This window comes from Trachurus japonicus, chromosome 12, assembly GCF_045865225.1.
Source record: "Trachurus japonicus isolate A0001 chromosome 12, Traja_1.0".
In the NCBI taxonomy this organism is placed as follows: domain Eukaryota; kingdom Metazoa; phylum Chordata; class Actinopteri; order Carangiformes; family Carangidae; genus Trachurus; species Trachurus japonicus.
The window spans coordinates 30813728-30836724 of record NC_140918.1 but is presented as its reverse complement, the minus strand read 5'-3'; the positions used below and the strand labels follow the sequence as shown (position 1 = coordinate 30836724).

Sequence of the window (22997 nt, the reverse complement as noted above, 5' to 3'; positions counted from 1 at the left end):
AGTGTGCGTCTTCCACTCGTCTTTGTTTTCTCTGTCTTTGTGCGCTAATTCATCTTTGATCAGTGGTAACAGTTTTCAGAAATTGACTTATCCATGTTAGTGCTGGAATGAAATAGTTGTGTTTTCAGAAAAAAAAAAGAAATCAGGAAAAATGCTTGGTTAGGTTTGAACCATTGTAAACTGAATATACCTCAGTCTGTGGATAATGGGATGGGGCAATTTGTACACTGACCCAAACTGTCCCCTCTCAGTCTGTGGCTGTACAACGGTGGACTGGTCACTGATGACCTTCTGCTAGATAAACTCTTCTGGATCTGGAGGGTCGCAGGTGTTAATCCCATCTCGCCCCCTCTGTCCATTGAAATCCATCTTCTTGTCAGAGTGTCCTTGAGCAAGACTCTCCCATGCTGCTTCATGCTGTTTGTTCCTGATGTGTAATATGTGATTAGTCTTCACAGAGAAATCAGTGCAATAATGCACTAAACTAGAATGATAACAAAAAGAAAGAAAATGTTGCACCTGCTAAACCTCTGGCTGTTGGTGTCGTCATGAGCCTGTTAGCGTTGAGCACACTACTGAGTGTACAGTCTCATGTCAATGTTTCCCTTACAATTGTAACAAGAGCCCCCGCCAGGCCCAAAAAAAAAAAAAAAGCCAATGATAAGCGACGATAAGCGGTCCCATTCATTCAGAAATCAATAATCATTTCTGTTTGGGAGCGTCTGTGCTGCGCTGTTCTGCAACGCGAGTCGACCTGCTTTGTTGCCTACTAATGATGCGAGTGTGCGAGCATATGTTGAAGGTTTGTAGCAAGCTAACTATGGCGCTCTGCCCCCTTTAAAAAGTGAAGGACTGTTATGACGCAAGACATCACCTCCGAGATGTTGATTTCAGGACCACTGACTTGTATCATCAGAACAGACATGGCCTGGCATTTCTTTAAGTGTGTTTCTGTGTGTGGGGAGGTGAATATTATATAATATTCTCAGCTGTCATTCCCACTGTAGGCTGAAAATCACAGACTAACATGTCTGAAGGGGTGAACAAAAATGTGTATGCAATAAATTGCAGACTGCTTGCTGCGCCACCTGACCGAATCCGACTGCCCCAATATGCCATCCCATGCGCCTCTTCTAGCTTTTTTTGGTGGGTACCACCGGGCCAGAAAAAAATTCTAGGGGTAAGTAAGTAAGTAAATTTAATTTATATAGCACTTTTCATAGATAAAATCACAAAGTGCTTTACAACAAGGATAAAATGCAATAAAATACGGTACAGAGATCACAACAAAATATACATAACAGCACAATTACAGGTAACTTTACAGAGGCCCCTCAATGTCAATACCAGTTGAAAGCCTGTCTAAAAAGATAGGAAACACTGCAAATAGCTGCTAGCATGGCTGTCAGTTAGATTACCACTGTATAGTGGTTGCAGCATGTCTCTCAGAAATTCTGCTGACTGAACTTACCATCATTTTGTAGTGGAAATGTTTAGGCCTGGTGCGAGCGAATCGATCTATGGTCCGGGGGTGGGGGGCGCATTAAGTTTCGCTTTCACCACACGCTGCTGTTATGCATGCACGCTTCTCTGTGAGAGGATGCAGAGGTGAATGGAGATGAATGAAGGCAATCGTCCGACAGGGGGGGGGGGTATCGCTACTTTTTTTTTTTTTTTTTAAGACGTTAGTTTAGGCAGCAGCTCTTTGTTGTTACGGCGGCCGCCTTAACAGGAAAGCGCTGCGGGAAACCCTGGTTAACACTGATCATTCTAACAGACTTAACCAGAATAGGACTCCATCAAAATTTCCACCACAATGTCAAGCAATGTGTACTTATTATGGCACTTATAACCCCTCATGTTATGACTGTATAGGTTCTGAGTGTGTGTTGATTGTGTCCTTCTCAACAGAGTGACTGTGTGACTGATTTCTCAGTAAATGGCTGCTAATGCTGTGTTGGTTTCAGTGGTCTCGTCTATTATTAGTGGGTTGGACCAGATCTGATGGAATTCACCTGAGCCCCGCTCTCACTTCCCCATCAGCACCACAAACCAACTGCTACATAACTAATGCACAGGGCTCTTCCTGCACAGGTGCATGTGGTGTGAGTGTGTGTGTGCGTGCGTGCGTGTGCAGCTATTTTTAATCCCATCCCAACCGGCACACAAATTCATCATGTCTGACTGTGGTGGCCACTTCAGCAGCAGCAGACGCAGCAGCAGCACACTTTTCAGCACCTTTACTGGACCACAGTCTCACTGCTGCTTCAGTCTGCAATGGAATAATCGGGAAACTGTCAAGTTAGGACACCAGGGACGGATTATTTCTTGATTTTGACCGCGTCAAATGGCTCTAATATCTAAAATACAACCATCAGTGAGAAGATCAAAGATCCCATCAGTGAAAATATGTAAGACTGTAGTAATATTATTCTAATTTTTTAACAATATTTTATTAAATTTTTAAATATGGAAAACATACAAACAACAATGAGCAAAGCAATAGCAAATAATGTACAAGTGTAAGTGTACAATATAACAAAACAATAATAAAAAATATTTATTATAATACAAATAAAACAGTAGTAACAGAAGTAAGTAAGTAAAAACAAATAAATAACTGAAAAAGCAGCAGTAGTGATGGTCTTCAAGTTATTGTAACATTCTCATCCTTTTTTCCAAAAAAAGGTTTCCATACTTTAACAAACTGTTTTCTTTTCCCTCTTACAATACATGTATTTTTTTTTCCAATGCAAGGTATGTTGCAGTCTCCTTCAGATATGATATTATTAACTTTTTTGTGACCCTGCGTATTTGTAATGCTGTTGGCAAAAGAAGACACTTAAAATATAGTCATTCTACCTATTTTAAGATTAAACCGCATCAACCACTGCTCTAAGCAATATTGAAAGTTCATTATTCAATTTGTATAAAATGAAGTAAAAGAAGCTAAAACAGAGATCAGATTAAAAATAGAAGCCACAAAAGAGACAAAACGCTTCAGTCAAATAGAATTAAAAAACAAAAACAAAACTCTTATTGTAAATGTTACCATGTGATATGAGTCAATGGAACGCATCAGCAGCAGACAAACCATGTTCGTTGTCTCGGTAACAATAATAAACACGTGGTTAAGATTGCGAGTGGTGTTCGGTTTGGAAAAGATGACGCTGTAAAATGATGATGTGCCCTAGTAGTCGTTTGTGTAGCAGGTTATTCTCACCCACTGTTACAGTTTGTTGCTAGGCGACATCTAGCGGTTGTAGTGATCATGACAGTAGCATAAGGAAACGTGTGGTGATGTTGTATATAGAGTCAGAGTCGGTGTCAGGCTGAGGTTGTGCTGCACAGATGGGTAATAAAACACAGTGGTGTTGGATTCCCACATGAAAAGGTTCACGTTGTTATGGCAACTTTACCATGACAACAAAGATTGTCAAATGTTGAGGAAGTAGCAAAAAATCCTGATCTTTTCCTAAACCTGTGCCCAGACCTAATAAAGCCATGACTGTTGTTATAGTAACCACGGAGACCGTAGCTGTGGCGCTGGGTGCAGTGCAGCACAGTGTTTGATGAACATGTTCAATGACAGAAGCAGGACTAGAGTTTCAGTTTCTGAGGGGTTATTGAAAAAAACCCCAAAGTGTCAGTATTTTCTGATTTAAAAAGCATGGAGTCAGTCCTCTTTAGATTCCTCTCTGCTGTTTGTTTCATAAAAAGCAGTTGTCAGTGGCTGATTCCTGATTTTTGGAGTGAATCTGGCCGTTTCCTCAGCGGTATCAGCAGGAGGGGGCGTGACTGGAGGACGAGAGCAGAGGAAGAGCTGATAGGAGTCGAACCCCTCTGGCTCAGGGCTCAGTCATGTTTACACTTGACGACAGGACGCCATGAAAGAGCGAGGAGAGGCGGAAGATAAAAGGGAAGAAGAAAGAAAGTGAGAGAGGGAGGGAGAGATGAATAGAAGAGGGGGGCGGGGGGGCAGCAAAGTGGGGTTGCGGGGATGAGGGAGAGATCAGAAGAAAGGAAAGAAGAGGAATAAAAGGAGGAAAGAAGTTGTTTTTGGTGTTAATGAAATCAGATAAAGGTGTGAGTGTGATCTTCCATCCTCCTGTTAAAGTTTCATTAGAGGATTCAGTTAAAACACAGCACTCAGTATCACCACCACTCTTAATGAATAATGCTTGATTTGTCTTTTTTTTTGGATAATTAGACTCCCTAAGGAATGCGTGGGAGTTCGGAGATGTTCCTCTCTCATATTAGCTTAGTGACTCTGGCAGGGTGGGAGAAAACAGGTAACTATTAAAGGGATAGTTCAGTTTTTTTTTGAAGTGGGGTTGTATGAGGTACAAAAGGCCACTAAGTTTAATATCTGCAGTAGAAATGTACACTGTTGTGAATGGGGGAAAATTAATCAGCATAGTTTTGCGGCCTACGAGAAATCCCAGTACGATAGAAAGCGAAAATTTACAATGCATCAGCTGGTCGGAAAAAAGTTTTTCTTTCTACTGCAGATGTTAAACTTAAAAAACTAAACTATCCCTTTAATGTAGCACTGTGTTTAGCAGGATAGTCCATTCAATCAGGACACATGGAAACCCCTGTGTCCTGTCTTTATCTAGGCTGTGGCTAAATGCAACGTTTGTCAGTTCCATCACAATCTGATTTTCTGAGTTGTTAAGACGACAAATGAACTTCTACATGATATTTCTTAAGACAGACTGAAGAGTGTTGACTCGAGCAGTCACAAACATTTCGGTGGCGCTGGTCCATCTGGGCCGTTTTAACAAAATTCTCAAAGAGTCATTATATGCCACTTGTAATCTCCGAAAGCTCGTTTTTTTTGTAATTTGACCACAGATGTGCAGTGTACAGCGGTGTGGAATACACTTTAAACAGAGTCAGCTTCACATCATCAGAGCAACAGCCAAATTTCCGTATCAGTACATTTGCTTGTACATATCCATCTTTTTCCGAATGCCAAAAAAGTAAGCCTGTTTTGCCGGTTTTGCTCTTCCGGTGGAATTTTATGTTCACGTTTCCATGGTTTCGGTAGTCGCGGTAAATGCATGGATTTTTTTTTTTTTTCCCAATGACGACTGAAAACCGACTGAAAACCATAGGAGGACAGATGGATGGAGGGAGGAATCACTGTCACTGCTGACAGAAGAAAAGAGAGAGGGAGGGGAGAAGAAAGAAAGATTGAGCACTGTTTTTTATTTTCCACACTAATTAAAAGCAGATGTCAAGGTACAATTCTCCGAGCGTGTTTAACGCAGCACAACTGTTTCCTGATTTACTTTCTAGGCTTCTCTGCACTTGTTGAGAGACCATTTCACTTCTCCCCATCCAACCCACTGGACTTCCTCCAGTTTCAAATCTCTCTCTCTCTCTCTCTCTCTGTATGATTGAGCTCACTCATCCCTCTGCTTGCATTAGCTCTAAGCTGGCAGGTGTCTATGAGATAGAGTTTTATAAAGCCAACAAACACAAAAACCTCCTCAGAGAGAAAGAGGCCTTAATTGAATTGTCAAGCACAAATCTACCCAGAGACTCACTTTGACAAAAAACTCATCTGAAACACTGTCTGCCTGTCTCTGTGTGACTGTCTCGCTGTCTCAGTGTCCACCTGTCTGTCTTGCCTGCTCACTGAGTCAGCTCGGGGTGTGTAGAGGGGGAGGAGGGGCTTGGAAAAATAAGGCATGAGGCAGGTGTTTGCCTCAAGGGAGTGTGTTTTTTCTAGCGTTTGAAGTATTTTAAAGTGATGACAAGCTCTTGCAATATAAACTTTGTACAGTCATGGCTAATTTCACTGTATTTTCAGCTGCCATTATCACAATTTTAACCACCACAGATCACTTACAGATGGAGTGAGACGTAAAGACATGCAACTTTATCACAGAAACATGAATCAAAACATGAAGGACTACTCAGCAAATAATCCTATGCGTATTTGTTGTAAGTTGTTCCTGACGTATCCTCAGTAACTGTGGTCATGCTTGAGGTGGTTTGAATACTCAGACTGCAGTCTTGACTCTAATCCCTTTTCTACCCCGTTGACACTGGGCTGTCAGATATCAGAATAGCTGAGTGCAAATGTGTCATGATTAAAACCTGACAAGAAGTCTGAGAGTAGTTTTGAAAAGGTGCAAATGTCTCCACACGCAGAACAATCGGCTGAAATGAGCCTGCTGACACACTTGATGCACACACTGATCCCTGATCAGTAGAGATGTTGCATGATCTGTGTGGGTAAGAGGACGAGTTTGCATTGTGATGTGTGATGAGTCTGTCTTCTGGTAATATGTACAGCAGGGCTATTCAACTGGCGGCTCCCGGGCCAAAACCAGCCCGCCAGTCAAGTCAGACCGGCCCCCGGCCCATCAACCGATAAAATAAGTAAATAATAATAATATACAGTGTATATATAATAATGAATTATCATAAACATACGAAAAATAAAAATGTTTTTTTATAAAACCTAACATTAAAAGTGAAGACAGAGTAGAGAAATTGTGCAATATTTTTGCCAGAAGAAATGTTTGACGCTATTTCAGCCAGTTTGTTTATTTTTAGGGAATGGAATAACTAGTAGCCTATCCAGCTTATTACCTTTAAAATGAAGTAATCAGAACTGTAACGTGATTATTTATTATAACAATAAATACTGCTGCTGTCAATGAAATGGTAACAGAAGAATGACTGGCCCACAGGCCACAGCCCTCCAACAGAATTGGCCCCCTCAAAAATATAGTTGAATAGCCCTCATGTACAGCATGATTTAAGAGCAAGCTAGTCAGAATAGCATATATATTTATATTAATGGCAAGTTATCCATCATTGTATCAGCCAATAGAATCTGTGTTTTGGATGTGGATGTGTGTGCATGCCCCCCCCCCCCCCACACACACTTTGTGTTACCTGTCATAAAGTTATGGCAGTGTGTGTAGTGCTTCAGTGACAAATGGCAACATTTGTAGTGAAATAAGTGACACTAATTCACAGCTTAGGACGGTTGCAACAGTTTTGATAAGTTCCAGCCACTAAAACTGAAACGTTCCAGTCATTACGCCATAATCATGTCACTATTAAATCAGTAACCACTTCAAGGAAGCCAGTTTCTGTTGTTCTGGGTTTTTTTTTTGTTTCCTGCTTCTAACTAGTTTCCAGCCAGCCTTTGGCTCTCTGTACCTTCATCTGCATTGTTCTCATTCAGTCTTTATAAAAGTTTTGCTAATCCTGCTGCTTTTTTAGCTTCCCACCAGTTCGCACACAGATTTTTTTTTTCTTTTTTATTCATTTCATTTTTGAGTTTCCTTTTGGTCCTCTGGTTGTGATGGTGTGTAGAGATCTAAGCCACAGTTGGCTCAGCTTCACATGGGCCTGTGTGGAGAGACGAGGGGGTTTGTCAAAGGAATCGCCTGCGCCGCTTATTCTTCCTCCACCACAGAGATGGAAAGAAAAAACAAAACAAAACAAAACAAAAAGGACCGGCCCTCTTATTATCAATATTAATCTCCCTTTTTGGAAAGGCATCTGTAGGCTCTGAGCCCGGCTGTCTTTAAAACACACACAACACGGCTGATTCAAGAAAGCCATGTTTGAACTTGCTTTCTCCCCCCCCTCGCTCTCTTTCTCTCGGTCTACGTGAGCTATTCTCTCTCTTCATTTAGCGTGCCATTAGCTCTCCAAGCTGTTGTTTGTTTTCCTGCTTTAATGTGCTTTTTTGAACAAAACAGCAGAAAAAAGCAAAAAAAAAAAAAAAAAAAAGATTAGAAATATAAAGCATTTTCACTGTGTTTATGTTGCTGTGTGTGCTACAGTACAGTGCTTGCATGATGTGCAAGTGTTTCCCTGTGTGTGTGTGTGTGTGTGTGTGTGTGCGTGTGTGTGTGCGCGTGTTTGTGCCTGCATACTTATGGAAAAGTGTGTGCATGTGAGGGCACAAGCACTAAACTCACTGGAGTCCAGATGTTCCAGTTATAGAATGGCTCTGCTGACTAATGACAGGAAATGCTGGCCTCAGTGTGTGTTGTGTGTGTGTGTGTGTGCGTGTGCAGGAGTAAGCTGCTGAGGGACACACTGACACACTGACTGAATGTGCGTGAGACAGAGACATCAATGAAATTCTTATCATTAACCGTTTAAATCCCAATTTCCTCCTTAAAAAGAAAAAAAACAAGATTTCAAGTTGGAGAAAGTCCGTCATCTGACCCGGTCTGGCTCGGGAACAGGTCTGGCTCGGTTAGACAGTCGCTGAGGCCGGTTTGTAATGTTACTGCTGGTTTTGAAGGAAACGAGGCAACATGTATGTGAGTCCAGGAGAGCTGAAGTAATTCTGAGCTCTGATATGAGAGCAAATGGATCCTTTTCTCCTCGGGGTCGGACAAGTACATCTGGTTTTAATAGAAACCTCTTTTTTAATTTACCAATAGAACATCACAATTAAATCAGGAATGTAGTCTTACGCAGAGTTTTGATGCTAACTTTTGGGTTTTTAACAGTTTTGTTACGTGGTTCTTGACATTTGGGTGAGGGATCCCTCCTCTGTTGCTCACCCTGAGGTTTCTCCAACTTTTCCCTGTTAGAGGGGTTTTCTATGGAGTTTTTCCTCAGTGGATGTGAGGATATAAGGGCAGAGGATGTTGTTATGATGCCATGTAAAGACCTTTGAGACAAACTGTTTGTAAAAACGGGATATACAAATCAAATTGCCTTGCCATTTTGGTTTGATTGATGATGTTTCTCTAGGATTAGTTTTTAAAGTTAAAGCTTCATTCCTCCAGAGTTGTCTGTCTCTCCCAGCAATGCCTTATATTCTCATTCACATTTTACACAGCATTTTACAGCTCACAGTCCTTCACTTGTCCAGGTTAAAGTCTCTAAACGTTGATATGAAGGCAGCTGCGTCTGTTTAAAGTTTATGAAGATGTTTGACCTCTCATCCTCATGATCTGAAGAGCTTGTTACTACGGTAACAAGATGCCATCCTCCTCTCCCTGTCTTCTTGACCTTAGCTTCGTCACCAAGGAGACAGCAGGAGAAGCTGCTGTGCCTTGCTCAAAGGTTCTCAGGTCCCAGTGTTTAACCCAACAACTGTGGAGGAAGACGGGATGAGGAGGAGAGAGGGAAGGAAAGGACAGTGTCAGAGAGAAAGAGGGGAAGAAGAAGATGGAGGAAGGAAGGAAAGAAAGAAGACAAGAAAAGGACAAAAGAGAAAAGACAAGAGACAGAAGAGGAGTGAATTCAGGAAATGAGGACAGGTAGAGAGGTGTAGGGAAAGAGGAAGAGATAATGGGCAGGAAAAGAAAAAGACAAAAGGAAAAGGTGCAAAGTAGAAGGAATGAGAAAACGAGTGGTAAAAGAATGAGATGAAGCAAAATATAAAGAAAACAACAGCAAGAAGAAGAGACAGGTGGAGGCAAACAAAGAAAGGAGGAGGAGCGGGTGATAGGGAGAGAGACAAAAAAAGAAATTGCAGAAAAGGAAGAAAAGAGGGAAGTGAGGGGAGGAAAGAAGGGAGACACCAAGAGAGAAAAAAATGTTCATTACAGTACATCACTTCCTCTGCTTGTCCAGCCACACACACACACACACACACACACACACACACACACACACACACACACTAGGATTGATGGTGTTAGACAGTTTAAGCAGCTTTAAAGGAGAAGATACAGAGACATAATCTGACTCTTAATTCTTACTGTCTCATTTGAGTGTGAGTGTTTGTGTGTTTGTGTGTTTGTGTGTGTGTGTGTGTGTGTGTGTATTGCCCTGGAGATAATAACATGAATGTAGTCCAGTGAAAGTACAAGAAGCTTCTCCTCGTATTATATAAAATGACTGAATCAGATGTGTGCGTCTCTGTCGTCCTCCATGTCCATCTCTAAGTCATCCTTTGTCTTTTCCTTTACATTGAAATTATTAACACATTATTATTTGAATAAAGGCTTACTTCTCTAACCCTGTTCCACAACACTCATCTCCTCTCTGTATCTGTTTTTTTTCTTCTTTTTCTTTTTTTTTTGTGCATGTGTCTACATCACAACATGTTTACCTTGGGATGGTGCTTCAGGAAAATTGTGCTTCATTCTATTGTTTCATCTCCATCTCTTTCTTCATCACCTGTCAATCAAACTGTGTGGACAATGTCCTGTGATGCAGTTTGAGCTTCTCTTCTGTTCACTCATGTTTGCTATCAGTCATTCCTGAATCCACAGAGAAACACACACAGCTCTTATTCGGCCTTACAGCCTGAGACTTCACATCTGACTTCAGATCTGTATTCAGACCTAGTTGTTCTGAAAGAGAGCGTTTAACACCAAGGCCCGGTTGCTTTGTAGGGCTGACCCGATTACCATATTTTGATAATTGAAGCTTTGCGGACATAAAATCGATTTGCGCGAGCGGAAATAATGAAAGTAATGGCAAACAAACACTGCATATCTCCAAAATCAGGCAGGCTTCCAGGATGCCAAGTCGCCTACTCATTTCAATGTAACAATTGCCGATGAGAACCGGTGTCAAAAAGGGAAAAAAAAAAAAATCGATCACGGACTTTCATGATCGATTACCATGGCAACGAACGAAGCTTCGAAGCTTGGAATTTTTTGGGTCAGCCCTATTGCTTTGGCTAATGTGAACACTGCAGCTTTTTTCTGGGTTAACGCCTCCTCCTTCCAGGTAAGATTTCTGACCAATGAGAGAACAGTTGAGTTTGTGCATGGAATTTGTTTACAACTTTGGACCGCTTGGGCCTGTTACCATGTGAACACAAACCACCCAAAAGAAAAATCCAACAATTGTATCGGAAACAAAGCAAACGAGCCACATGTCTGAATAGTAATACAACCTTAAACATTCAGCCAAGGCTGAGTCCACGTGTTCCAACCCAACAGGACATTAACACATCACTTTACAGCCCCAAAACAACCTCCACACTTTGGTTTTCTAATGGATCTGGTGTTTCATGTCATTTCTTCCAAACATTGTATTCAGTCATTATGCTGCATAGTAACTGTGGCAGTTGTGGTCTCTGAATTCTCAGTTGAGAAAGTGTTTGATGACATTACAGTGTTTAGATCAATCTCATCACTTAAAACTGAGCAAATCACCAAAGTCTAACAAAAATGTTTTCATATTAGACTGCAGCTACACAGATATGCTCTGTGTTACAGACAGGAGCATATGTCGACTTCAGAAACATCAGATTTTATAGGAGATGTTTGATTTGAAGAGAGAGAGAGAAAAACCTGAACAGATCTGATGACAATCAGGGCTCTTTCTGTTCACCACATGCTGTTTGACGTGTGTGTGTGTGTTGGGGGATGGGGCAGGTCTACAATTAATGATAGAGTTTGGTGGAGACCAGATAAACAGTGGTTCTATAGAGCTCACAGGTACACAAACACACACACAGGTGTTTGCGTGCATGCTTGACTTCCTGGCAGCATCACCACCTGTCCTCATTTCTGTCAGAGACCAGTTATTACCATCATCATCATCATCATCATCATCATCATCAAGGGTGTGTGTTTAGGGCCTTTGGCTAACATGCTCACACCACCTTACCAATACAAACATACACAACAGCAGACTTTCTCTATTTGATAATGTGGCCAACATAATTCACAATATAATAATTGCTATACTGTAAATAGTATAGTGCGATACTAATGGTTTTGTGTTTTGTCTTTTTTTTTGACCAAATAAGGATGAGAGATTTTGTTATCTGTACAAAAAGACAAAGTTCTCCTTATGGAGAGTGAAAGGCAACAAGGCCAACTCACATCTGCTCTCACCTGATTATTCTTCACACAAAGACCTTGGTCGTTTTTTTTTTTGTTTTTTTTTACTCTGGTGCAGTATTTCGGAGGCGAAATAAATAACACTAGATCGCTGTAACTGTATTGCTGTGTATGGCATTAATAACAAAGAAATGACTGGATCAGAATGCTGGATCGGCCTCATTCATCCGATATCCGATCCAGCTAATTAGTCAATATGGGAGCCGATATCCGATCTGGGTATTGGATCGGTGCATCTCTACTAATAAGATCTAACATCAAGTCTTAGGTCTACTTGGTTGAAGAATAAGAATCAGTATCCAGCTGTCCATGTCGCCCACGTTGTATCGTTTCATAATCCCTGCATTTCCGTTGGAAAAAAAAGTCACATATCTCAGAAAGTTGAAAAGTGTTGCATGTTTACGTACTACACACCGGAGCAGGCATTTTTCTCCTGTTGCCTTGGGAACATAACATAAGTGACGTGATGTTACTTAGGTGAAACGTTATCACACAAGAAAATAAACAAATCTGTGTGTGTTAGAGAATAAATACTAGCCCACTGATTAAATCTAATTATTGTTTAAGTGACTGGAACAAAGGCATGTAATGTTAGTGACAGCTCTGTGTGTGTCTGTGTGTGTGTGAACACACGAGACAGGCCAAAAGATACAGAAATGAGAGCAGGGTGATATGGGAATCCCTTTTTTTCCCCTTTTCATCACATGCCATTTTTCCAGCTCCTGCTGTTTAAAGCCCCAGTATGTAACTTATTTGGCTTTTTATTAGCAAAAATCAAATATTGCTTTCATAAATATGTATTTCACTAAAGTCGAATCACACCCGCAGACAAATGAAAGCTTTCTCGTACCTTAGAATTAGTTGTTACAAGTCGTTACAAATATACAAGGGGGGGCGCACCGAACCGAGGTGGCCATGTTGCATCGCCATTTTTTTAAGTTTTCCAGGTAGCGCCTGTTAAAACTGTCACCACTGTGTAGTGTGAGGAAGGACGGAGGCACTGATGTTGCATTCAGGTGCAGTCAGGCAGACGGCCGTCGGCAAACCAACCGGATATAATTTTACTCCACGAGAGAAAGACGGTAAAACGTGGGTCAGGTAAACAATGCGACATCACCATGACAACATATTGTCACGCCTGTATTGTTTTTCCTCGTGCTGGCGGACCACTTCTTTACATAGACGCTTGTTTATCCTGTTACATGCAGCATCTGTTGTCTGTCTGACGTCTGCCCGATTTCACGTGAATGCAACATCAAGAATACGTTCCGATTTGCAACCGCAAAGTTGGATGGAGGGAATTCCTACATATTATACCCTTAAGCAAATTCCCACAATTTCATCGCATAAAATTGCATAAACACCCCGTGTATTCCAACGTATTTTATAGGAAAACCCACCAAATAATCAAGGATTTTTGGCGCAACCATCACAAAAAAAAAAGGTTTTTCTGGAAGGACTTTAACACAGGTATATTTGCACAATAGCATAATATGATAATGATATTTTTCTCTCTTCATTCACTTCTTTTCACTCTTCATAGACTGGTCTCTCTCCCTCTCTCTCTCACACACACACACACACACACACACACACCAATCTCGCAGTCTAAATAACACAAAGAGTGGCTCAGTGGTCATACTTGGGTACAGGCCTGTTTTTGTCCTCAGCGAACACACACACACACACACACACACACACACACACACACACACACACACAGGCTAACTGTATTAATAGGAGTCTGTTTTGTGTCAGGCAGGTCTTAATAGGATCAGTGTGAGAGACATGGAGCTGTCTGTCAGTCTAAGTTCATTAACTGATGATAGATAACCTGCAGTGTGTGTGTGTGTGTGTGTGTGTGTGTCTGTGTGTGCGTGCATCTATGTGTGTCAAAGACTGAGAGAGAGAGGGAGAGAGAGAGAGAGGAAGAGAGAGGTATGTGTGCTTTTAAGAGTGTGTTTTCCTGCTTGTGTGTAAATTCTCTCTCTCTCTCTCTGATGTAATTTATAGCCCTCAATCGGAGCCTTATCAGGTGCAGGACATATGGACACCTCCTTCTCTCCTCCTTCTCTCCTCCTCCTCCACATCTTTAAACTCCTACACACCGACTCCTTTTCCCTTTCTCCCTCTCTTCCAATCTCTCCCCACCTCTTACTTTTCAATACTGAAGGATGCTTTTCCTTGGTTGAGGGAATTGCAATCCTCCTCATCCTCTTCCTCCCATCAGCACTTCCACTTCTCCATCTGGACCAGCTCCCGTCAAACTCTCCTCTTCTACTTTTAATTCATTTTCTCCTTCTCCTCCTCTCCTGTTTTCAATCAGACTGTATTTTTAACCTGAACCCTAACCCTTTTCTACAGTGGTAACAGCCATCTGTGTAATTGAATATTGTACATGATAGAATATAAAGTAGCAACTGTCACAATTACATATCCAAATATCAATGGGTTGGTTGCTCAAGCCTGCTCAATATAAACACCAAAAGTTTGATGGTAGATTTAGTCGACAGCCAGCTGTCAGAGTTCTTTTGTTTTATTGTTGAATACTGGTTAAGGTTTATATGTAGAACCGCACCTACTGTATGAATTTCTGTCAAATAAAACTAGTGTGTTCCCTAAAGCTGAGCTCTAAAATCCAGTGTTCCCTGAACTAAACTGATTGAGTGAGTTCCCAAACAATCAAGTTTGTGTTCTTGGAGTCTACGCTGTCTTCTATGAATTCAACTGAAAGGTTGTCCCTGTGCCGTCAAGTGTGTGTTCCCTAAATGGAGCTGATCATTTTGTGCGTGTTTGCTAAACCGTCAATGCAACTGCTCCTCAGACATAACCTATATTTGATGCTTAATCCAATTTACCATCAAGCATTTTCATGTAATCTGAACTAAACCTGCATAAATTATATTGTATTCAATTGTATTCTGTTTTACAAATCAGTAGCCCAGAGGTACTTTTTTGATAATGTTGTCTGGTTTGACTCCAAAAGGCGTTGTGTAACTGAAACTGTTAATTTCTATTGTGTGATCGACTACACACACACACACACACACACACACACACACACACACACAGACACAGATAAGCTGACATTCCAAATGACTTGACAGTGAATGTAAGCTGCTCGCTATACACACTGACACAATGGAGTGTCTACTGAAGAGAGATTTGTGCAATACAATACATGAGATGACTGTGTGTGTGTGTGTGTGTGTGTGTGTGTGTGTGTGTCAGTGAGAGCTTGATGAACTGATCTACCTGTGTGTGTGTGTCTCTCTCTCTCTCTCTCTCTCTCTCTCTCTCTCTCTGTAGAGTTAAGTGTATCTTGACCTCTGCACTCATATTTTTTTAATCATACTTTTTTTTTAATTGTTTCATTTAAAGCAATGACAAATCAAATGATAATTAATAAGCATTGTGTTCATATAATATCATAACAAGAATTTTGTAAAAATATTATGGAAGAGATATTCAACACATGGACATAAAACAGCAAAAGCTGGTAAACCAGGAACAGAGAAAAAAAATAGTAATAAGAAAATAAATAAAATAAAATGAATGTGAATAAATGATTAAAAAAATACATATGCATACACATAGAGTATATAAGTAATAATAATAAACATAAGAATATACAAACTCAAAAGATCCATATGGGCTATATGCATAATGCAAAAATAAACATTAGATGAGATTTAACAAAGCCATAAAGGAGACAATGTTTTACATTAACCCCCCCACCCCCATCCTTAACCTGAACCAGTTCCACCTGTCTGAACCACTGGGCTGCATCTTCATGTGTTGGCTCTAAAGAAGAAAAGAAAAACTACTGTAGCGAGGCACTAATCTGTACTAGTTTCCCTGGAATGTGTCAGGAACGGTTCCCAGATGTCAGAGGAAGTGTCCAGATTATTATTTATCTTGTAAATGAGATGCTCATAAGAAGCTGTTAAACCATTCTTGATAAGTTGGAGGTTCACTGTCCCTCCAATGTCTCAGTATTACCTTTTTTAGCAGTAGTAATGGTAACTTCAGATTATCTATTAAAACTCCGTGATCCTGTGACTTTTCAGCGTGGCTGTGATCAGGACACCTGTGACCTCTCAGTTGGCAGAGTGACCTTTCACAGATAGAACATCCTGAATCCAGTGTGATGACAGCGAGGATTAGTGGACTGTGGGAGGCTTAGAGGACCATTAAATTTCACAGAGACACATTAAAGGCTCTACAATCATAATCAATAATGTTTAATGACATGTAGACTAGAGAGACAATAATATATGCTGCTGTCTCGATTATAGACTCAGTACAATAATAGTATACAGATTATTAAATGTTGGTGCATGTTTATGTTGAAAGCGATGAAGGATATTGATTATGTGAGTGATTAAAATGCAGTTTTGAGGATTGAAGATGCTTAGTATGACAGCTGCAGGGTAAACGTAAACAAGAACAATGGATGAATAAGTCACTGGTTTATGGGTTTATAACATCAAATGCAGTGAATCCCATGAATATGAAATGACCCTGTGTTTACTTTTGCTCACGCTTTTTTGGCCATATTTCCAAACTCAAAACTGCCATTAATGCTATTGTGTGTTGCTTCCAGTCAATTAAATCTCTCTCTCTCCCTCTCATACAGATGCAGAAGAGCGAACAAGTGCAGGATCATGGGCAAGTGGAAGTCGCCCTTCCAAGGTAAGACATAGTAACAAAAGCATTATTCCTGTCATTAAATGGGCTATTTGTAAGCTTTGACATTGGTACACATTGTGGGCACTATTGCATTTACAACATGTTGGTTATAATATCATTTTTCCTGTGTGATATTGTAATCACAGGAGCTGCAAAGTAAAATGTGTGGTGTTTTAAATGAAACAATGTGCTGCTGGCCTACAAATCAGATGTGAATGCAAATGATATTATTATTTACTGTATATCTTTTTCTCAAAGTCAAATGCCAAAGTGACCATTCCAATTCCAAACTATCAAGTTTCTTTTGTGCACTGTTCAACCCCAGAAATATTTAGCAATTCCATTAACTTATATGACTGGTTATTGTTGTTCAAGTGTTGCTACCGTTGTGATAATAAACATACAGTAAAATTTAGAGACATACAGTTCTCAGATTCCCCAAATTCAGTTTTTTCCGTTTTAATTTTTGGAAGTCCCATTTTTTCCGTTTTAATTTTTTGGGAATTCAGTTGTTTTTTTGTCATTTTACTTTAAATTTATTGAGGTAACAAACAGACAACACTTTTCCACCCAGATTTGCTTCCCTCTGTGCAATATTCCCCATATATAAATTCCTCTTCCACCCGAAAACAGCATTTCAGTCAAATTCTGTGATATTCCGCGTTAAAAACAGATTCCGTGTTAATTGGCCAATTCCGCGATTCTGTCCGAGATTCCGTGATGGCGGACATTATAGGGCCCTATGCAGGGAAGTAAATGAACACATTGTATTTCCCCAAATGATGGATTTAAACTGAGTGTAGACTGCTGTGTAATGATAGAAAACATACTGGAAGTGACCAGACATCCCAGCATCTTCTGTCTCTGCTGCTGCCGCTGGTGCTGCTAGTCACCGTTTCAGACTGTTACTGCTGCTGATGTAGTCTAACAATTTGGTAGAATAAGCAAATGTGATCCCTCACCCCACTTGTCTGTCCCTGTCCCCAGAGTTATGCAGATGGCTCTCAGTACATGGCATCACATGACAGCCTCTCGCCTCCATACGCCAACTCCAGGCTAACAGGTACAGTGGAACTTCTGTGTGTGTGTGTGTGTGTGCGTGTTTTGCCTCTTTCTTGTCATCAACTTTGGATTGGATTTGCTGCTTTATTAGGTTTTTGATATTATGATGCCTGTGTGTGTGTGTGTGTGTGTGTGTGCTGAGAATTAGTGAAACACAAGTGTACACTGGAGGAGACAGGTCATCTAGCATGCAATCTCTCTCTCTCTCTCTCTCTCTCTCTCTCTCTCTCTTGGCCCGCTGTGTAGAGAGAGCCAGGCAGTGTGTGCTCATTTACCCATGATGCTCTCTGCCTCTGGCTCTCTCCGATGTGATGCCAGTTGTGAGCAAATGGCCACTGACACAGATAATCTGCTTCTCTCTCTCTCTGTCTCTGTCTCTCTCACACACACACACACACACACGCATGCAGTCACATAATCAGTCATACACACACATGCAGATGTACACACCACACAGAGCTTAATTACCTTTGACTGGATGCATCAAATATGGAGGATGTCAGCTCTCAGCTATCTGACTCTACCTGCTCTCTCGCTCTTTCTCTCTCTGTCTCTCTGAACTCTTGATTTTTTTATCACACATCTTGTGTTTCTTGTGTAACATCAGATCTTAAAGGTCCCGTAAGGTGTAAATGTAGAAGTTCATGTTTTGTTTGATTATAAAGCAGCTCTAGGTTCTGTATTAATACTGTGAAAGTATCAAAGCCTCAGTCCACAGAGAAATGCACACAGCCTGTATTCAGAAACTGAGCCTTAAAACCAGCCGTCAGGACTTCCTGTCACTTTGTGATGTCACGGTCAAACTGTTATGCTGCGCTCAATTGCACTCGGAAGTCTGAAAGATCCGGGTCGGAAATTCCAACTTCCGAGGTAAATGCGACTTCCTAGGTAAATGAAGCTGATGTTTGTTTGGATGTCTTTCGAACATGAAAAAGTACTGCTGGGGAAGAACATTAGCCACTACTAGAGAAACCAGTGCTAAATTAGATGACACATAACAGTAAAAGTTGAGGAGAAAGTGACTCTTTTACCTGTCACGGTGTGCGATGCCATTTTGCTCTGACGTTATTCAAACCGACTCGGGCTGTTGGGCTCCTACCCGAATTCCCGAGTCGGTTCGACCTGGTTCCACCATCCAACCACCAAAGCCTTTTCAACGATGAGGCACAAAGATAGACTAGCAACATGAGCTATTACGGTATTTACACAATGAGGCCAAAAGTATATGGACATCATGTACATGTCAATCCAAACTGTGATCATTAATCTGCTGCTATAACAACATTCACCGATGTTGGAGGTTGAGGTCAGGTCAGAGGAGGAGTCTTGTTGGCTTGAGCTGTGGAAAGATGAAAAACTCTGTGTTTGCATGTGACATGAAAAGTAATTATAGAGGCTAATATAGAGCTAATTCTGGAAATTGTCAAGTTAGTTATGAAGACACACTAATACACACAAATTAAGGAAATTATGTGTGTGTGTGTGTGTGTGTGTGTGTGTATACGTGTATATATATATATATATATATATGCATAAAATGAAAGAATTTTCAAACTTTAGAGATGTGGGGTGAAGTGATCCATTGTGTGTTCGATGTGTTGTGACAGTGTTGTGATTATGGTGTGTAGCTGTGGAGGCAGAGAGGAAAGAGACAACGGAGAGTCAGAAATGGAAATACTGTATTCTTCATCTGGCACATGGGAGCTACAATTTACTTTGATAATGATAACACTAAGAGACAGAGACAGCTCGGGATATGGAACACACACGCACGCACGCACACACACACACTCACACACAGGTCTACCATTGCCAACAGTGTTGTAGAAAACATCCTCTTCACTTTCTACCTGTGACTGTTGCAATTTAAACAGAATAATTTCTTTGTGAAATTGGCGGGTAAAATCAGATTGTCTTCTGTGTCTGTTGGCTTCTCTCTCTCTCTCTGTCTGTATGTTCTAATGGGAACTGTGGTGGTGGAGTATCAGTACGTAGTATGTCTACCCCACAGCTGTCATTAATATCAGTGATGCTGTCTCACCCAGTGCATGTGTGACAACTAGAGTTGAAGACAGAATAATCATCAGACTGGACTTGATGTGCAGACTTGAGCTTCTATGCTTTTAACTACTACAAACAAGCAAATATTACAAATATTCTGAATGTCCTCATCTGACGAAATAGGAGTCACTTTGAACTGGTTGGTTACTAGGATGCTGCTGGTTGGTCACTAGGATGGTGGTTGGTCACTAGGATGCTGGTTGATCACTAGGATGCTGCTGGTTGGTCACTAGGATGCTGGTTGATCACTAGGATGCTGCTGGTTGGTCACTAGGATGCTGGTTGGTCACTAGGATGCTGCTGGTTGGTCACTAGGATGCTGGTTGGTCACTAGGATGCTGCTGGTTGGTCACTAGGATGCTGGTTGGTCACTAGGATGCTGCTAGTTGGTCACTAGGATGCTGGTTGGTCACTAGGATGTTGCTGGTTGGTCACTAGGATGCTGGTTGGTCATTAGGATGCTGCTGGTTGGTTACTAGGATGCTGCTGGTTGGTCACTAGGATGCTGGTTGGTCACTAGGATGCTGCTGGTTGGTCACTAGGATGCTGGTTGGTCACTAGGATGCTGCTGGTTGGTTACTAGGATGCTGCTGGTTGGTCACTAGGATGCTGGTTGGCCACTAGGATGCTGGTTGGTCACTAGGATGCTGCTGGTTGGCCACTAGGATGCTGCTGGTTGGTCACTAGGATGCTGCTGGTTGGTTACTAGGATGCTGCTGGTTGGTCACTAGGATGCTGCTGGTTGGTCACTAGGATGCTGCTGGTTGGTCACTAGGATGCTGCTGGTTGGTTACTAGGATGCTGCTGGTTGGTCACTAGGATGCTGCTCAGACTGGTTGGTCACTAGGATGCTGCTGGTTGGTTACTACGATGCTGCTGGTTGGACACTAGGATGCTGGTTGGTCACTAGGATGCTGCTCAGACTGGTTGGTCACTAGGATGCTGGTTGGTCACTAGGATGCTGCTGGTTGGTCACTAGGAGGCTGGTTGGTCACTAGGATGCTGCTGGTTGGTTACTAGGATGCTGCTGGTTGGTCACTAGGATGCTGCTGGTTGGTCACTAGGATGCTGCTGGTTGGTCACTAGGATGCTGGTTGGTCACTAGGATGCTGCTGGTTGGCCACTAGGATGCTGCTGGTTGGTCACTAGGATGCTGCTGGTTAGTTACTAGGATGCTGCTGGTTGGTCACTAGGAGGCTGGTTGGTCACTAGGATGCTGCTGGTTGGTCACTAGGATGCTGCTGGTTGGTCACTAGGATGCTGCTGGTTGGTCACTAGGATGCTGGTTGGTCACTAGGATGCTGCTGGTTGGCCACTAGGATGCTGATTGGTCACTAGGATGCTGCTGGTTGGCCACTAGGATGCTGCTCAGACTGGTTGGTCACTAGGATGTTGGTCACTATGATGCTGGTTGGTCACTAGGATGCTGCTGGTTGGTCTCTAGGATGCTGCTGGTTGGTCAATAGGATGCTGCTGGTTGGCCACTAGGATGCTGCTCAGACTGGTTGGTCACTAGGATGCTGTACTACAGTACACTATTCTACTAGACTAACTAATATTGTGTCTCAATTGCGTATCATACTCACACCTGCTGCTCCGAGTGTATTGGACTACAAGTTCTTGGATGATCCACTCATTTGAAATGTTGCAGGTTGTTCACATGTTGCAAAGAAAGTATCTGTGGCTCTGTCAGGTTGTTAGAGTTGTTAGTTGGTCTTCAGTGTTTTGAACTTTCCAAACCAGTGAGTTATTGCTGACCTGTGAAACCATTTCTCCTATAACTAAAGCCTACTGTCATACTGACACTCAAAGGACAACGAGAGTTTCTATTTGGTTATAAAAAAGTCTCACGTTAATGTGGATGAATCTCCGCTACCCACACTTGTTAATGGGCCCATTTTCGATAAATATATCGTTTTGTCTCTATCGTTATTTTGTTATTATTAATGGTGGTGGAAATGCTGGTCGAGCCGACCAGCGTTTCCTTACTTTCGGTTTCGTGGCGAGTCATGAGAATAACGCAGCCGAATCGCCGTTTATGGTCGGAACTATGACGGTATGTGAACCTTTTTGAACCTCTGACTTTAATTATTGATGAATGAAAACATGTACGTCTTGCGCCGGTCAAAGAATTTTACGGTGCGCGGCGCGCGGAGGCTCATAAATGTAGTGTGAAAACGCTTTGCTTTTCCAAAACTCCTCGTTGTCCCTTTAAGTGTAAATTTCACCTTTGTGTGGCTTGTAGACAACTGCTGTGATAAAGATTTACAGAATCCCATGAACGCAGGCGACACGGTTTCAAATGGGGCAATTGTGTTTTTGGGTTGTGGGTTATCTACTGCAGATGTAGGTGAACAGGTGGCGTGTGTAGGCTACAGTACATCGCCTTCAGTTTGTTCAACTTAAAGAAAGACTGCTGATCATCTTCTGACTTGTATGACTGGTGTTACTGTAAGTGCACTTTTGGTTCTTTTCCATCAATGCAACATGTTTTTCAGTCTCTGTGAGGCCACTGAGCACAAAATACTTCATATTTCTACCCACAATCCCTTGCAGTTTATGGCAAATTACTGCAGTTGTTTCAGATTATTCTCAGGTTCTTACCTGAAATGACCTCAAAGTGAAAGAAGAAAGAAACATTGTAGTAGAGTTTGATGAATCCTGAGTGTGAAGGCAGTCTCTCTCTCTCTCTCTCTCTCTCTCTCTCTCTCTCTCTCTCTCTCTCTCTCTCTAACCTTGTCTCTTGTCTGCCCCCCCCCACCACCGGATTAGAGTGATGTTATGCTCTAGATAATCAGTGAAGGGATTAGTGTCATCTCAGCAACCCCACTAGATTAATCTGCTGCCACACACACACGCAGACACACACACACACACACACACACACACACACACACACACACACACACACACACACACACAGCGAAAATACTATGGTGATATAGCACTAAGATGTGTGTGTGCTTTGTGTTAAATGTGTATACATGTGGAGTTGCACTTAAATATATACAGACATTTGTCTATGAGACAGATGAATGTGTGTATACTGTATGCATTCATGCTTGTGTGTGTGTGTCAATTCTCGATGTCAGTTTTTTTCTGGTGTGTGTGTGGTTTGTGTGTCTGTGTGCATGTTGGGAGGTTATGGTGTCAGAGTGTGATGTACAGTATGTATGTGGTTAAACTTGTGTATTTGATGTGCAACCTGCTTTGGTGTGTGTGTGTGTGTGTGTGTGTGTGTGTGTGTGTGCATGTGAATTGAGTTATTTGTTGTGTGTGTGTGCCTTAAAGTGTAAAGTGTGCACCAACTTTTACTTACATGGAAGTGTTCCAACCTGTGTGTGCGTTTGTGTTGATGTTTAATTTTCTGTCTTT

General features: G+C 41.6%; 1 protein-coding gene across 9 annotated transcripts in view; it reads left to right on the top strand.

Annotated features, from left to right (window-relative positions):
• The window catches only part of tcf4 (transcription factor 4), a 217779-nt gene that overhangs the window by 35845 nt on the left and 158937 nt on the right, over positions 1 to 22997 (top strand). For all 9 annotated transcript variants that reach the window (XM_085794234.1, XM_085794230.1, XM_085794229.1 and 6 more), the window contains 2 exons: positions 16447 to 16502; positions 17487 to 17562. In XM_085794234.1, the coding sequence (XP_085650360.1) occupies positions 16447 to 16502; positions 17487 to 17562 (132 nt within the window). The remainder of the gene's footprint in view (positions 1 to 16446; positions 16503 to 17486; positions 17563 to 22997) is intronic.